General features: G+C 36.1%; 1 protein-coding gene across 1 annotated transcript in view; it reads right to left on the reverse strand.

The window, feature by feature from the left end:
• LOC124406706 (dipeptidase 1) overlaps positions 1–18,370 on the reverse strand; it is a 121,490-nt gene that overhangs the window by 91,072 nt on the left and 12,048 nt on the right. The window contains exon 2 of the mRNA XM_046882276.1: positions 5,592–5,745. Coding sequence (XP_046738232.1) covers positions 5,592–5,745 — 154 coding nt within the window. The remainder of the gene's footprint in view (positions 1–5,591; positions 5,746–18,370) is intronic.

Genomic DNA, 18,370 nt, shown 5'->3' on the forward strand with positions numbered 1-18,370 from the left:
CAATCAGTGTGATAACCGGAAAACGCTTAACGAAGTGCAAATCCGAGAGATTTCCTCTTGGATAACCGCTGGTCCTCGCTGGTCATCCCTAATTACACGAAGATTTCTATAATTGAGGTGTCGGAGATTGAACTGTGAGATATGGGTTTAGGATCGAATACGTGGTCACCTTCCTGTTGCTGACAGAACACATTTTCTTAGGGATAATCTTTTCAACTAATAGATCAAGTTTGACACAGGGATGCTCATTTCAAAGGATCAGGTATACACGATACATTTTCATTTACGTTAACCCTTAGCGGCACACATTTTTCCTTACTTACTACCGACTTGAAATTTTGAACACGAAGGTTTTTGGGGTCGCTGATTACGAATCTGCACTCAAAATTTGAAAATTCAAGATGGCGGATTCAATATGGCTGACCAAACGTGCAAAAACTCGTTTGACGAGAGCGAAAGTTGGTACTCAGGGGTTTTCAGGGTTGCTGATTACGAATCCGCGCTCAAAAGTTGTAAATTCAAGATGGCGGATCCAATATGGCCGACACCAAAACGCAAAAAGTCGTTTGACCTTCGCAAATCATAAAACCCAAGATCTTTTCCATACTTTCAAATCAATTGCAATCGTTTTGCGGTCATAAAATCCGTCATTTGAAGTGCACTGCCGCCATATTGTGTCCGCCATTTTGAATTTTGCAAATCCGAAAACGGATTCGTAATCAGCGACCCTAGAAACCCCCAACTACCAAAAATCGTAAGAATACTCTTAAAACTATCTTCAATAATACATTTTTTCTAAAAAAAAAGTGCTATTTTTTAGAGTTTGTTAATTTATATAAACAAATTAACGAAACATAAAAACAATTTGAACATAAACTTTGATCCTCTAACATATCAAGATCATAATATTACAAAAAAAAATCCGGTTAAATCGAATAAAACTACTCTAAAATCGTAAAAACGTGTTTTAAAACAGGTGGCATTCAGGAATGCCAAAGTGCCGCTAAGGGTTAACTTGAAAAATTGACAGAGACAACTTCAAGTCAAGATATGTGAATTCTACTTTGTTTTGTACCATGTAGATGGCAAAGCAATTTACGACATGCTAGAGCTGAATATTTGCTCAATTCTAGAAGCAATTTTCACTCTCGTCAAATCTGTCGGTTTTATGCATACATAGAAAGAAATCCCGGGTACAGTGGAAAATTGTATTCTGTTCAATATAATTTGGTTTTGGAATGTATTTCGCAGGGACACATTTCGATGATACGTACGTAGTATTTCTACCGATATGGAAGAATACTTCTCTTAGGAGTGCAACCATGATTTCGTTTAGATTTTCATCTTAATCTAATCTCTGATCATGAATTAAAAAAAATTCTACGTCAGGTAGAAAATATTGATCAAAGAAGTGTACCACTTCTGCCCCTCAAATTGTACTTTGACAAAAAAATATTATATTTTTTGAGAAAAACTGTTATTCTAGACCCGAATTTTTAAGACAAAGGCTAATATTCGAATCATGTGAAATCAATCAGAAATAATCTGTATTTTTTAACTAGAAATTGCAGAAGAAACGTCAACGTTCGTTAAATTAATTCGAAAGATAACGAAGTTGGCATTAATTATTTTGAAACTGGAAATAGAGAAACCCTGTTGGAAAGTTATTTCAATAAAAAATACTGTACTGTACAAATTGCAATGAAATCGGTTCGGTGATTAGTCTATTAGTAAATTATAAAAAAATTACCGAAACACATTTCAGCGGTTTGAAGTTGGATTTCAAAGTTCCAAATTCTCTGAAGGTTTGAACTTTCGCCAAAATTTAAAGAGACTCAAATAATTTGAGACTCAAAGTAATTTGAAATTCAACGCTGTTTATGATCCGTAACCTGCAACTGTTCAATCGACAAAACAATTCAACCTTCGAAAAGTTGGTGATGACTTTTACCCGAGAGGGACGCGTTGGATCGATTCGAATGTTGAAGTGATTGCCACGCGTTTGTTGTTACATTTAATAAGCCATCGAATATGTCAAACGCTAAAAGTCCGTGAGACCTGTCATGTCGACCCTCGTCAAAATCCCGAATTTCCTTTTTCTTCGCCTTGATAGATCCTGACATATTTATTTGCTTGAAATCTGTGTTGCAAATTCAGAATCGAATGATAAAAATTTTCAATATTGTTATGAAAATGAGCATAATTTTTTATTTACCTACTAAACGTAAATGTAAACTGTGATTTCCAAAAATTTGAATTTTGGATTTTTTTAAAGTCAGAGTAAATTCCTCTACAATGAAAATCAATGACTTTACTGACAACCTACCTTTGGAGATGAGATATCTGTATAAAATTTTTTATTAAACTGTAAACCGTTAAAAAAAAATGTAAGCAATGAAATGGTTAAAACGCATGGCATAAAAGACAAAAAATATTGTCACCAAATAGTGTATACACTGAGAAAAATGATCTATTTGAATCGTGTTTATCAGGAAAATACTTATTTGTTTAAAATAGATTTGAATCAAAAAATTGAATATAAACAAATAAAAATTTCACCAACTCGAGAAATGAACAATTCAATTCCATATATTCCAATTGAATTTAAACAATTTATTTTTCTCAGTGACATTTGAATTATTTGTAAAAAAAAAAAAAAAAAAAAAAAAAAAAACAAATGACGTATTCAGATTCATCGTTTTATGCAAAATAATTCTGTATTTCCACCATTTCTCAAAGGTGTTTTACTTTGCAAGAATCTGAATAATTTGCAGTATACGAATGAGTCCCTGCGTATCTCGTGAATTTTGAAGAGTTAGGGAACGAAACAACTGACAACACCAACTGGTAATTTGGCTTCTGGAGGTACCAGGTAGGGTGTGTGTGCCTGGTTAAGCGGTGGAAAATTATAAACGGCTGCGTACCTACGGTCAAAGCTCGCAGCCCTGGGGAAAAACTGGGCTGAATATTTTGACCCGTTACAGTACAAGGTTGAACTCCGGTCCCACCATACAAATGATCACAAATATCACCCATGTTAAGAGACGAAATGCGACGTTATTGCACACTGCGGAATTCCCTTAAGTTCAACCCTCCTTCCCTGCATCTCCAATTAACTCATCTTATATTTTTTTTTAACAATTTTCCAACGATTGAATATCAATTTCACGTTACACGACCAAGAAAGTATTCCAAAAGGAATATATATATGTATATATATATTTTTTTTGTTTATTGATGAATTTTCTGCCGCACGGCTGTTTTAATATTCCACCTGTGAAGGCACTCGGTTCATGGAAGCCTCGTGGAGGGTAATAAAATAAATTAGGTAGACGTATCTGACATGGTTTGTGACGCAGTGATACAGATCAGACTTCCTTTCGTGGCAAATATCCCGTTGAAACATTAACCCATGTGAACATATGTGAATGATACAGTGTTATGCTGTATATATAGCAACCTTAAATAAACAATTGAGTAAACAAAGAAGACTTGAACTATTTCGAACCGGTAGTTGATGCTACGTAACCTAAGTCTGAACTCCAATCGTGAGTTTATAAGGTACATCTGGATCCTAAACTAATCTTCATCGATCAGAAGACGAGGCAAAGCATTGAGATTTGAGTGTTTGAATTGAATCAAGTGACTATAGACGACAAATAAGCCTGGCAAACGACAAATGTCAGTCCAATCGATGGATTGAGTTTTCACTTTTAACTTCGTTAAGCTGACTTTCAAAGCGCACATTCCTTGGTGTGCTACTTTACAATTGACTCTCCGGTTATCCGGATGGAAACGAAAACTCACCACCGACTCCCAGAATTACTCTTCGCTAAAACTTCACGAAAACTATTCGACGTACCGATTGCGCTTTGAATCGATTCAGCCAATCGTCTCTGTAGAAATATACGAGTTTTGGACTTAGGAGATAGGACACGTTGCTGAAGTTGCTTCGAACATAGTAATGTACCTAAAGCTCTGCAACGGTGTGAACAAAGTGCAGTTTACGATGCCAGAATATATCTTATTAAAGTCATAATTATTTTTAAGGTAATCGATGAATTTGACAAAAAACTTTATTTAACTATTTTTAGGGAGTTTAAGGAAATTAAACAAGACTATTAAACAACCTGAACGCAGATTTGGCTTGGAACAGACTTTTCTTAATGTTCGAGAATTGTTTCAAAGCAACACTTTCAACGCGGCATTATTTTTCTTTCGTAAGTAATTTATTTATCTATCCAGACTTGAGTTATATTTGAAATTATTCGTTAGTATTATAACCAGAATTTCGTTCACTGAGTGGATAACGTGGCTAAGCTGGTTTCTTTATTTTTACAATCTGGTTTTTCTATTTCTTTATTTTTCCTCACGCACTGATAAACGTCATTTTTTCAACCGTCCACCAAGCTGTTTAATAACGAATGATCAATCAGAATTCTATACAAATTATAAGTGCAACAATAATTCAACGTCAGTGATACTCGAGAATGTCAACGAGTTAGTGGGTTGAAAAGTTCTGAAACTTGAACCGAGGAAAGAGCTGAGTTTTCGAAGCATCCATCTTCGTCCTACTGTATATAATATTTACCATCGCATAACACGCTTACATGGATATTATTCACTATCCTAGATGAAACTGGCCGTGAATTTTGAAGATGAACTAGGATTCAATCTCTTCATATGCATCGTGGAGGGTAGAAGTAAGGTGGACGACCGTCGTGTGTAGAAATTGTCCGTAAAATCGAGTACAATTAAGATGGTGTTGGTATAGAAAGAGTTCCACAATCCGCCAATCGTTTAAAAAAAGCGCTAATCAGATCGAAGCCTTATTGCTTCGTCGTTTTTTGGTGAACAATTTTTAAGTTGATAACCCATATGGGATACTTTTCTTTACCACTACTTTCCATAATATGCAAAACGAATATATACACTGAAATTAACCGAAAAAATAAATGAAGGTAAAAGACCTTACGTTTAATGGTTACGCCCTTTTAGCACGAAAATATATTCCTTCTTGTCACAGTTTTGAATTTTTTTTTTCTTTTTGATAACGACCAAAAACCTTTGGAACTAAAGATTCATGAATTTCGAGGAGAATTTAAAAAAAAAAATTGTTTTATCAAGAATATATGATATTGAACGTTACGGTGTAAGGTCGTATTCACCAATTTCTATTTTGCAAACACTTTGAAACCTAAGGATTCGATGAGTTCGAGAATAATGTTTGAAATTTCATACTTCTTTGATACCATTAGTGAACGTAATTAATTTTCATAAAATTTGCGATGAAAGAGCATAATTGATAATTAATAATTACAACGTTTTACCGTCCATTGATCCATCTTTCAATTTCAACGTTTTTTAACGTATTCTCATGTTTTTGTTTTCGCAAATTTTAAAGGAAAAAACAACGCCTTTTAACTCTTAAGGGTGGTAAAAGGTCGTATAATGGCGCGTACGTCCTTATATGATTATACACGCGATTTACGAATGGATATATACTATAATTTCACACAACTAAACCCGATTGCGTTAAAATTATGTTCAAATCGAAGAAATCTCTCAATGTTTTTGGTTTTTTATCGTACCTGTGCAGCGACCATCCCGTCTTTAAGTCTTCGAAGATCAGTGTGGCTCCAGGCACTTCGTGCCCAAGGGTGTGCGTCTCGTAAATCTTCGAACTTGAAGTCCCTGAGTTGATTTTTCAAGAACTTTCGAATGTTCCAGGGAAGATCGTTGTGTCTGGAAAAAGAGAAGGACGTGACTGTTAATGGAATCGTTCAGAAAACCCAGCACCGCTGTTCATTTATACTCTGACAATTGTAGCGAACTTATGGACAAGTGCAATACTCTCGAAAGTCATGAGTGCATAGCCATTGCAATTTTCTTGGTGAGAACGGGACAAGCACTCAGGATAAAATGCAAGAAGAGTGCAGAAAATCGTGACTCGGATATCGTGAATGAACTGAAGAAAAAAACTACTGATCTTTCAAGTAAGTAGCTAGAGATAAGTAGTTTTTGCCTTTTACGTTTCGTGAGAAGAGCTCGTTGCTCTCGAGGAAAGTCGAGTCTGAGTAAGAGTCAAAATGAGATCCTATGTTACGTATTTTTATCGCAATCAACATGCAAGGAGTCTGAAAATTGTCAGTCGATTTCAAAATTCAATTCATCTTAGGACATAAAATTTTTTGATTTTATTCAATTATCGTGAAAGATCGAAGATATGTTATTAAGTTCGTAATGTCTCATGGGACGAATTCCGGAATAAAATCTCCTCTTTTGTTTTACATCGGTAGACATTGAAATGAGTTTAATGACGAGACCTTAAAGGCCTTAGATGTTAGCGATTCTCTGGATTCGAGGCTTCTGGAATTACAAAAATCTGAACATGATCGAAACAAAGGTATCGGCACTCGGGTTGTTTCCAAACTCCACATTGCTCGATAGAATCCTGGAATTCTTGGGATTAGTCAGCCATTGCAGTCGATCCGCTTCCTGTTTCCCACGAATACTTGCGGGGTACTGCATTCAGAGTGCAGGAGAAATTCATTACACTAGCTAATGCTAAGTTTTGAGGATAATCTGATTTGTACGAACGGTTCTAGGATGTCTAATTCAGAGGTTCCTGAGCAAAACAACCTCCTGAACTGCTCGTGGCACTCCTTAATTTAATAAATCTTGACTCGAAGCTCCTTATTGGATTCCATTATCTCACATAATTCCGTCGTACCGAAGGAATTTCAGTCACCCCAACAACGTATACAGCAATTATTTTCACGCTGAGGTGAGTCTGCATATATTCTATTGCCGAATAAGTTACAATCTGCTATAACATTCGGGGGCACGTAATCAATATCCGAATATTCGTGAGTTTGACAAAAGGATAACATAATGATCATAACCTAACCTCGAACATATAATTTTCGACATTAAATTCCTTAGACCAGTTACTACGATCGTTAGAAAGTTCGTTAAACAGTCACTCCCACAAAAGTAGGTGAGTGACGTACCGAAGCAAGACTTCACTTGATTAGATTATTAATCCTTTCATTCCATTAGTCATATGGGTTTTCAGGTCTATTTTTAGAATGATAGGCAATCTGTTCTTGAGGGTAGTAGAACTATATGGAAAATGGTTGATATTCGACCTGATGCGATAACAGTCTCTTGATGCATATTCTATAATCCGATTATTAAGCAGATGCTAATATTCTAGCGGTTAGTGTATCATGAAGCGGAGTAAAGAGTGTGGCACTAGGGTGGCGCAAAAAAACCGACTATTTTTATTTTTTGACCTCGTGTGACAAAATCTTAGTTTTTGATGTTTTAAGAGCCCACTCCAAAGGATAGCTCAGAAAAAAAAAATTCATAGACCGCTCCAAATTTAAAAAATGTCAAAAATCGTCAAAAAATTATATTTTCAGTTTTTTGTTTGATTTTTAATTCATGTCGTGGTGTATTGTTATCGATTCTTTCTTACTAAATAGAAGAAAAAAAATGCATGAAATTTTAATATGAATATTAAAAGGTGGCTCGAAAAAATCTAAAGAAATGCATCAAAAAATTGAAAAAAAAATTATGAGCGACCTTTCAAAATTTAAATTTTGAACTGAAACTTTCGGAAACTTATTTTTTTTTTTCGTCTATAAAATTATACCATAACGAGAAAAAATTAAAAAAAAAAAAATCGATTTTTGACGATTTCTGACGTTTTAAAAAATGTAGAGCGTCCTCTTAAAATTATTTTTTTCAGCTGTCCTTTGCAGTGGGCTCTTAAAACATCAAAAACTAACATTTTGTCATACCAAAACAAAAAAAATAGTCGGTTTTTTTGCGTCACCCTAGTGTGGCACCCAAAACCGAGATGTTGAGACTCCAGAGAAAGGAAAAAATTGAATCCCGTAGGATACCGTCATCCGTGCCTAATCAGCCTACAGCGAGGCTATCTCTGTAATGGAGTTACGCTGTTCACCCTACTCTATCCTGTAACGTTTTTTGTTGTGCCATAATTTTGCAAAGTCACCAAAGCTGCCGCGTCATCTCTCGGAGCTTTAGAGGCGTCCGCAGCTTCCTACGTGTGGTAGGTATTTATGGGCTTTCAAATATGCGCGTGGTTTCCATGGTCGTCCAAACTTCTGCCTGCCAAGCTAATTTTAATGGGACGTCAAGCGTATGTAACAACTGAACAACGCGTTACGGTTTTCACAGGAAATGGGTCAGCGATTTTCAGATACCGAACAACATGCCAGGCATGGCCCTTGCGAGGATGACCTACTTATTTCTGGTTTTTTTTTTTTGTGACGAAAAATAAAAAAAAATAAAAAATTTATCAGTCAAAAACTTTTTTCAGAAAAATCGGGCATTGAAATCGAAGATGATTTTTTGTATCAAAGATTGATTTGGTGAAATATAAGTCAGATAACGGCAATCCAACCTTACGTGGTCGAAGCGTTGCTGCTAGTAGTGCAAAGTCCAAACAGATCGAACCATTTTCGTGTAACGTTGAGAACAAAAAAATTCTGTCCTGTAAAGTTTGGTGTAAAAATTTTGTTTACCCTAATTATAAGAACCAAAAATTTTCATTAAATTTCTCAACATGTTATACAATTTGTTATAATTTTTGTTATAAATGAAAGAAAAAAAAGTTTTCAAACATTTCTTTTACACATTTATAATATTTTCAATTCCTTGCTGACGTTTTGATATTCCTAACTTTATATCGAATCCAAACCTGATATGAAAAAATTGATTCAATGACAATATATTTACAATATATTTACAAATTAAAAGCGAGTCAAAACACTGAGACGAAAAACAGAAGTATTCGTTTAACTTCATGAAAATATCTGACATACACCATAAAGCTGTTATGAAACAAATCAAATCCTGCAGTTTACCCTTTCACGACGATCCTGATGTTCCATCAACCCCGTAATGTCTTAAAATGTGATTAATCTGGTATGTAGAGTGAAATCCAATGTTCGTAGTAATATTTCTGACCATAAAAGAAAGAAATAAAAACTCACCAGGGCGTAGATAATTCATACTAATTATTGAATGAGACCTCATCCGTCAGTTTGAACCACAAACCACCGTAGACGAATTATCTCGCTATTTATCTGGATCACTATCCGTGGAAAATCTGTTCTGTACATTACGATTATAATAACGGTGCATATAGAACAGGGTGTAAATTTCGCTGGCGGCATAGGGATTTAGTATATTGATCTAATTGTAACAATAATACACAGGGAGAGTCAAACTCGTACGCCCTAATGCATCGTAATTATTGTCGGTCCCTCCTCTAATTCCATGGTTGTAAAGGTGATAGGCTCTAACGTAACATTTGCATCTTGGGACGGACATGGCTTCGAACGGACTATATTCCATTCATATGCATATCGTGCGAAGCACCTTATCGCCAGTTACCAATTAGACCTTACAACTATGGGTACACGAATACAGTTTGCGTATACATATCTACATCTCGTATTCAGTGCCCTTGGATTCGGCAAATTACCTCGAGGAAGCCGCGCAGTTAACTGGAGAACCTTCTTACGGGTGGTGGAGTGCCTTCGGAAAGCTCCTCCGTGCAGAGTCATTCCATTTCCTCTGTAACATCTGTTTCACGGTAAAAAGTGAACCGGCCAACATTTCCTTCTTTTCATTCCAGTTTTGCTGATGAAATCTTTCCTCTTTCTTCGTCTTCTCCCCCCCCCCCCCCCCCCCCCTTAAATTCTTCATGACATCAGGTATAAGGATTGTTCCGTGGTAGCTCTGCGGCGGCTTACGTGGAGCTTTAATGTTGTTATCTGAAAATTTCGTTTACGGCACAAGACAGCTGCCTTGAAAATACCGAATTCCTTTGTACATGGAGAATTTAAATTTTCCTCTTGCAAAGTGCCTCGCGTCTTTGCAAGATATTTCATGAATTTTAGGCTACAGTATTGGGCTTTCAATCAGGTTCTTCAATTTCTAGTCACTACGTCTGTACTGTTAGAACCGTACAGAAGCTTATTTCATTACTGTTCAAACGGCCATTTTAAGTGTACCTACACCTGTAACCTAAAACTGTAACCTAAACCTGCAATTACCTACTTCATGAATCCAAATTGTAACCTGAGACCATTGAATTACAATTGTTCTCTTATAAGAATACATGATTTACACAAAGTGTTCTCTATACACGTATGGGTATGAGTTCTCTACATTGAAATCCCATGGTTAATATTGTTCAAAATTAGGCGTTAATTATCACGGTACTCACGTGACAATGATTTCGCTGATCGTTGTCATAATAACCAGGCACATTTTCTACCTGAACCTAATACAACGTCAACCTTTTCACGTCATGTCAACTGTCAGAGAATTTTTAAGCTGATGGTAAGAATTTACATAGTAACAGTCACAGGCAACTCCAGTTCCTGGTAACTACAGTATCGTGCATTGAGCTCATTTTCCAACAGTCACACTGCGCACTTGACTCCAGTGTTTCGTGTGCGACGGACAGATAGCAACTTCTACAAGGTTGACCAACTCCGGTTGGTATGGCCTTCTTCCTTCAGATACTACAGACTACCATCCGAAGTTTCTCGTCGGGTTTTCAAACATTGTGCAACTGGATTGTATACATAGTTTCTAGTAACTGTCACAAGCAGATATAACGCTCGGACTTGTTTACGTTCTTGTTTACCGGGCAGGAATGATGAGTATAAATTACGCAGTTCTGGTCTGTAATTTGAACTCTGTTTCAAGGTAGATTTAATTGTCAGTTGAAATAGAATGGTTGTTAAAACTCTTACCCATAATCTGTGAGACACGTTCGTTTTATAAGATTTGCACGAGCTAAGTTGTATTATCTTAGTAGTGGTCCTTGATTTTCTCTCAAAAGGGAATGAAAAATGTGAAAGGAAATGGACAGAAAAATTTAGAAGGTTTGAAATAGAAGGTCCAACTATCACCTATCAACTAATACTCCATACATAAGAAATCCATTTTGTTTTGTGATAAATGTAAGATCTGTATTTTAGATTTCATCAGTTCACGGTCTTAAAAGTGGACCAATTTCTCAATAGCTATACGCGGTGGTAAAATTTATGGGGGATCAAAGTGAATTTAATCATACTCAGAGCTTGGAACGCAGCACTTTCGCGTCTTAATTACCAAATACTGCTTTTCAGGGTGCAACAGCTGCGCAGGCTATAACTAGCGTGATAAGCACTTATAGGCTTTCAGACACCGTCGATGAATTAATGTAATAATGCAATATTCATTGTTCCTGAATTCATTTCGCAGGCCTTTCCTTGCGAAATTAATCACACCCAATATCACTTATTCCGTTACCTTTTCTCTTAATATGACATATTTCTTTGTCGCTGACCTTTAACCAGCGAATGTAATAAATGTACTACTCGAGTTTGGAAGTGTTCAGTAAATGTACCTAAGTTGAAGAGCCGGACTTAAGGTGCTTATAAAGAAGCGTCGTACACCTCGAAAACGCTGGGAAGCAAAACTCCTATACCGCTCAACCGATCAGAGTGAAACTTGGGCAGTTAATGCCTTATTTTGGCAAAAAGTGGAGAGTCTTTTTACTTTTTCAAAATTTTGAAAAAAATTTTACAGATTGGTTACCACTCATAGAAATTGGCCAAATTTTCACAGTTGCACTGAATCGATTGACGTATCCGGTATGATGCCACTCGGCGGTGATGAAACACACATTTTGAGCCCAGTTCCATGAGATTTGATGGTGAAATGACGAAATGATAGCTGATCTGGTTTTCGATTATGAAGAACACCGAAATCTCATTTTAGCGACATTTGTTAGCGACATTACGCGCATGACGGTAATGCATTCGTGTAATGTCGGTAAAAAATTACCGGCAGGCATGAAAGGTCGGTAACAAATGTCGCCAAAATGAGATTTCGGTTTACTTCGTAATCGAATACCAGATGAGCTGCCATTTCGTCATTTCACCATCAAATCTCATGGAACTGGGCTCAAAATGTGTGTTTCATCACCGCCGAGTGGCATCATACCGGATAGTTCGATCCATTCAGTGTAACTGAAAATTTGGCCAATTTCTGTGTGTGGTAACCAATCTGTAAAATTTTTTTCCAAATTTTGCAAAAGTAAAAAAACGCTCCACTTTTCGCCAAAATAAGGCATTAATTGCCCAAGTTTCACTCTGATTGCTTGAGCGGTATAGGAGTTTTGCTTCCCCGCGTTTTCGAGGTGTACGACGCTTCTTTATAAGTACCTTATTACGAGTGATACGAATTCACTTAATGGATTTAATACGCCATCACTTGTAAATATTTTCTGATTGTAACAACGTCTTCGTATTTTGATTGTCAAACCATTAAGAAACAAGGATTTCTTATCCGGGAGCTATTCAGCTTAAGACAGTGCGATTCATTGATTGGAAAAGTATCCCATAGGGGTTATTTGTTGACCCCATGTGCCAAGTGTTTAGACTTCACGCGTGTTTGTCCAACCTAACATTCGAGCTACGTATGTATACATAGTTGTATCACCTTTAGTCAACAACTCAGCCTTGCAACGCCCTTTCGACTCACACACATCAAAACCCTGTTTCTGACCGAGATAAAAATTTACGGCGCTCTTTTCTCCTGCGCATTCTTTCTTTTGTATCGTTGTTTCTTCTCTGCCTTGGATTTTCGATTTGTTTCAGCACCCTCGGATAAACCATTGAGAACTCACTGCTCTTGAAAGCCAAGTACAATCGATACAAACGCATCTCACATTTCTTTAGTACTTAGGTATGGGATTTCGACGTCTGTTTGAATGAATGGTCTATCGGATATACGACTAATGTGAAAAAGTTTCATTTTGACAAAATTGTTCGCGGAAAAACTGGCTAAGCTTTTGCATGCAGGAAGGATCTGACTTGAAATTGGATTTTCATAGAGGATTGGAATTCTGTAGTCACATAAGATTTTATAAAACATCAGCATTAATTCGATAAAAAAAGAGGTAAAGAATTTGCTACAGTTTTATAAAAGCTCATCTAGTATTCTGTATTGAACAACAAGAAAAATTTTATTGAAACAAAAGCATAAAATATTATTCGTAATGCAAGAAATATTTTGAATTTTAAGTATCAAAAGTTTCCGACCAAACAATTTCGTTTTCTGTCTGTATTTTATCTGATCGTCAAAGAAATATGGCCATTGTGAATTGACAGGCTTCTTCGATGGTATTAAACACGAACACAAACCATTTAGTTCTGCTGATTACACTAGAAAGACGCCTGGAACTCCTCCTAATGACTGCTCATCTTACTTCTCTTGCGAGAAAGGATTTTTAACACGTTAGTGCGAATATTTCGGCACCGCGACAAAAAATGTAGTGTCTTGCGTGTATAACTTACGCCCACCAAATTATACAACAAAATCACTTGGCTCTTACGAAGAGAAATGTAATTCATAAATTAGTAGCTAAAAAAATTTGCTTGATATGATCTTTTTTCTGACAAGGGTAACAAAACTTTTTTCCGAATACAAAAATTTGATATTTTTTTCTTATATTCTTAGGGAAATAGTCCTAGTTCAGGAATACGGGAATTTGGTATATCATCAATGTGTGGATAAATATTGATCCTCGACTCACCAACCTCCTCCAAACTTCGAATTGTCCTTCCATAAACCTTCTCAAAGCATTTTGATGCATTAGTGCACCGACAGGTGGTGGTATCCACCTGCTCTCTTCTCGCCTGAGTGGTCAAGTAAAACTTCAATCGGTACATAAAACTGGTTTCCTGCCCTGTATTCACAACGACGAAGACTTTACTGAGGACCGCGAACTCTTGAGTCAAACATGAAATCGAACAGGGTTTGAAGAGCGTTGTAGATACCAGATAGGGTGAGGGAAACGATGAAAGGTATACTCGTCAAAGCAGATTCGTGCTCTTTGGTATGGTATGCATCTTCACAGCGACAAGTATCGAAACTTGAGTGTTTGAATTAAGCAAGGTCAGATGTGGTTTGAGTTTCATTTAATTGTACATACGTTCAATATCGCTGAGAGTTACATGTGCGTGGAAACAAGTGACGTGATGAGATATCAGGCAATAGGTGCAAACACGTTAAGAACACATTAGGTTGGAAGAGAACTTGGCCATTCATTGGTCATTCACAGCTCCACAAAAGATCCATATCCATGGTGGATCTTGTAACGGTTTCGTTACGTTGCCACGAGGCTTCGTTAAATTTAAAGCATCAAGACAGGAATATTTTGAAATTATAGGTTAATCAAGAGGAATATCAAAAGAAATGAAACAACTTGCATGACATATTACTGGCCCATATAATTATATAAGTTATTTGAGCTGAAGCTCGAAGATGGTGAGGCAAGTTAACATTGGTTATTTCTTATTTTACTTAAATTCACACGCATTCACACATTCACACATACACATTAAAAAAAAAAAAGAAAATGAAAAGCAAGCACGCCGTGAAGCGAGTTGAAATTATCTGGATAATGCCTGAATTGTTTACATTGTGACTCTACGTTATATGGAAAAGAAAACTCTGCTGAGTGACTCGAAGTTATAATAGAAGAAAGAAGCTAAATTAACAGAGATTTTCAAATTATTTATAAACAGTAACTTATAAATTAAGGTTTTACAATGGTTTACTTAACTTAAGACGTCGATTCGAAGTACAAACGGTGACATCTGACGAAAGTTGCAATTCCCAGAGATAGATGATCAGTCTATGGCCATGTGCTCCACAATAATTTGAATTTTCCTTTGGTTATTTCATCCTTGCCCACATGTTTCGACGATTAAGTAGAAGATTGGTTCACGTGAGAACTTAATGCAGTTCGTAGATTATGCTTTTCGTGAATTTTCACATGTATCTTGGCTATCGAAATTTGAGTGACACATCGCCATGAAGAGAGTTCAAATAGAGCGACTGATCGGTTGGACGACTACTCGGCGAGAGAGCGAGGTTCAGGATCTAATTTCCTGACCTGGTCAATATGACTCTCGTTGTATCTATTTGTTTTGACTTTCTTTGATGGTAACTTTCTTTCAAATATTGTGCTCTGCTAGCAGGTGTCGCTACATACATGTCACAATCTTTATCATCTACAGAAATCCATAACATCTACGGTCAGATTAAGACCGTTGATGGATATCTATTGGAAGTCTATGAATATCTACGCACATAAGTCGAGGTTCTGTGTATGTACAACCACCAGACAAGGAATGTTCGCTCTCCTATCTCGCCACAAAAGAGATCCAAATTATACTAAACCCGCAGCAATACAGCTTTTCCGCTTACTCTGAATTCTTGAACATTTTGTCTGGGGCAGAACAAAATGTGCACATGATAGTTTTGAATATTTTTCATGCTACATCCATAAGAGGTAAATGTTCCGTGTGGGTAGGATCAAGGTACACATGAATAATGGATAGAAAGGATGTCCATTGGAGGCCCGAATTTCTTATCCACAAAATCCATTAGATCTCTAATGGAGTTTGGTATAGACATCTAGTAGAGTTCTACTAGATGTGTAACAAGAACATATTTGGATCTCTGTCAGATCTCTATTGTACTTAATTCCGGATAAAATGGATGTCCAATAGAGATATTGCATATCCATAATGAATGTCCATGGTACGTCCACTGGACGTAGATGTTCCACGTGGTTCTGGATGACTGCCATCTTTTGAAAACATCTAGATTTGGATTTGGATCTCTAATCAGTGACGAGAAATGAGGATTATTAAAATAATAAAATGACTTCGAAGATCAGGTTGGCATCGAAAATTTGAGTTATAAAAAATGTCAGACTTCTGAAGGTGGTCTTGACCATGACCATGAATTTGAACTTGATCCTGACGCCAAGTTTTGAAGTGAAATCAGAGTACACTTATTTAGTATTTAATTAATCGCTTAAACACGGATCTCTTTATTATGGACAATTTTTTTTGCTCAAATCAACATCTTTCTATTAGGGAAAGAGTGAGCAATATGGAAACTACCTGTAAGCCGGAACCACGTGACACGGATCTCGAGTCGCTGTGCAAATATAGCCACACTAACATCTTTTATTTACGAACGGACTTTAGTCGAGCTGACGTGAACCAGCGAAGTGTTCAGACGTTTTGTATTTTTGCATGAGATTTTTACAAAAACATTGGATTTTGTAATGTTATAATTTTTTACATTAAGTATCTCCTAAGGATATATTGTATGAATTGATATACGAAACAAAAAGTTGAACGTACTGTTGAAGCGTTGAAATTATTATTAGCAATGGGCACGTGGGCAAGATGAAATAATAATAGAAGATCTTTAACTGAAAAAACGATGCGGAAGGCAATGAATTAAGCTGAATCCACAACAATAAGCTAAACGACGATTAAATGTTGCAGTATCCGAAGCAGCTCTAACAAGATGATGTGTTTTGTGTATTTTATGTCTATTTTATATTACACATTCCACTTTGCCCGTAAGTTGAGACGAGGTTGAAATTAGTAATGTTATCTTGACGAAAGATAGAACGAAAAAATCACTCTTTTCCAATTTAGGAATGACTGAAGGAGATAAATTTTTTCAATCTGAGCGTCTCTTGTTTTCATGTTTTTTCTTCATGAGTCGTAACAAGTTTTATTCACTTAATATAGATTATTATTAATCGCATCGTTATGTAAACATGTAAGATATATTTTACGGAAGAGATTAATTGATCTTTATACGAATTTTGATGGATAACTTGCGAAAAAAATCCTCGTGTCTCGTAATAGAAAGTGTTTCTATTCAAAAACATTCGTTCAAAAAATCCAAATCTAGTGAAAATTTCGAGACCAGAAATTTCTGTCAATTGTTCTTAACAAAGTTGCTAAAAGTTCTAACACATTTTGTCACATATCTATGAATAGATATTCGCCATGAATACCGCACACATATATCCAAGGAGTTAATCACTCTGATAATCTGGTCTACATACGTCATGTAATCTCTTGTAATCCCTTGTAATCGTTTATAATCCTTACGATCTCTATGTATTCGTAATTTTTTACTCTCCAATCCTTGATATTTGAGATCCTTATAATCTGTGTAATCCTCGTGTAACTTCTCGTTTCCAGTCTATTTTTAACCCTTGTAATTTTTCTGCCACTGGAATGTTTGTAATCCTTGTAATTTGTGTAATCTTTGTGTAACCCTAGCAGTCTTTTAGTAATCCTTGTGATGTTTGTAATCACTTCTAATCGTAGTAATCAAGCCCTTGCTTATAAAAAACATATTTGAAAAACATGATATTACACAATAACTTACAACGAGTGATCACCGTTTATTACCGCACATTTTCTGCGAGGTTTTCCTTAGTGCGGTAATAAAATGCAAAAATACTGAAAAACATTTCCGCGGTCACCAGCGGTTGGTGACCCAGATCCATCAATTATACATATAGATATTATAACTCGGCAATTATTTTTCCACAGTAATTTGTTCCCCGAATGCAAAACAGCACCCACTCGACCTCTGATTAGGGGGAGGGGTAGAAGTGCGATTAGTAAACAAAGGTCAAAGGTTGCCGTGGGATCTCGTTTTATGCGCTACTGACCGTTTCCCGGATTTTTCCCGGTTAATTTTGCAACACTTGCCTTGTTTTGACCCTCTGGTTGATCCCAGCCGCGCCGGTCACCACCCGTAATTAAATATATTTATGAAAAAAGAAATGTACGAAATGCTTTCATCCCCAACGCTTGGTTGGTTGTTCTAACCGTGTGATGTACTGCTGAAACGTGAAAGGAAATCTTTTCCACACACATCTACGGCTAACTTGTACCCAATTTGTTATAAGTGTAAATAGTTTCCTTCGACACCACGAGTAATTACGCTCTTCATGTTTATTTGGATTTCCCTGAATTCAGGGTTGATTCTTAGGTTGAAAATAATTAGTCTGTGAAAAACTGTTTTTTTTTTTGCTTGCTGTGAAAATCAGATGTTTTCCGACGTGCTCAGCTAATCAATTGTATTTATCGACTATTCAGTAATCTTGAATCTTTCCTAGATTTACACACTTTTTTTTTTTTTTTTTTCCATATTTTACAAGGTTTACTTTTACTCCATCTCTCAATAAATAAATTTCTATTCAATATTTTAACAAACAGACTTTGAATTCGTTTTCTAATGAAATTCAATTTTCTATCATCGAAACAAGAATTCAAGTTCAAATTCTAAAATTTATAACCAATCCTTTTACACTCATTGTTTTTCTGCAATGGTAACGATACAGTTTATTTTTAACTTCAGAATCAATCCATTGTGGGGGAAAATTCGATCTTTGGTATGATACTACTTTTTGTTTAATGCAGAAGGATTGAAA

Source organism: Diprion similis, chromosome 1 (genome assembly GCF_021155765.1).
Source record: "Diprion similis isolate iyDipSimi1 chromosome 1, iyDipSimi1.1, whole genome shotgun sequence".
Taxonomy (NCBI): domain Eukaryota; kingdom Metazoa; phylum Arthropoda; class Insecta; order Hymenoptera; family Diprionidae; genus Diprion; species Diprion similis.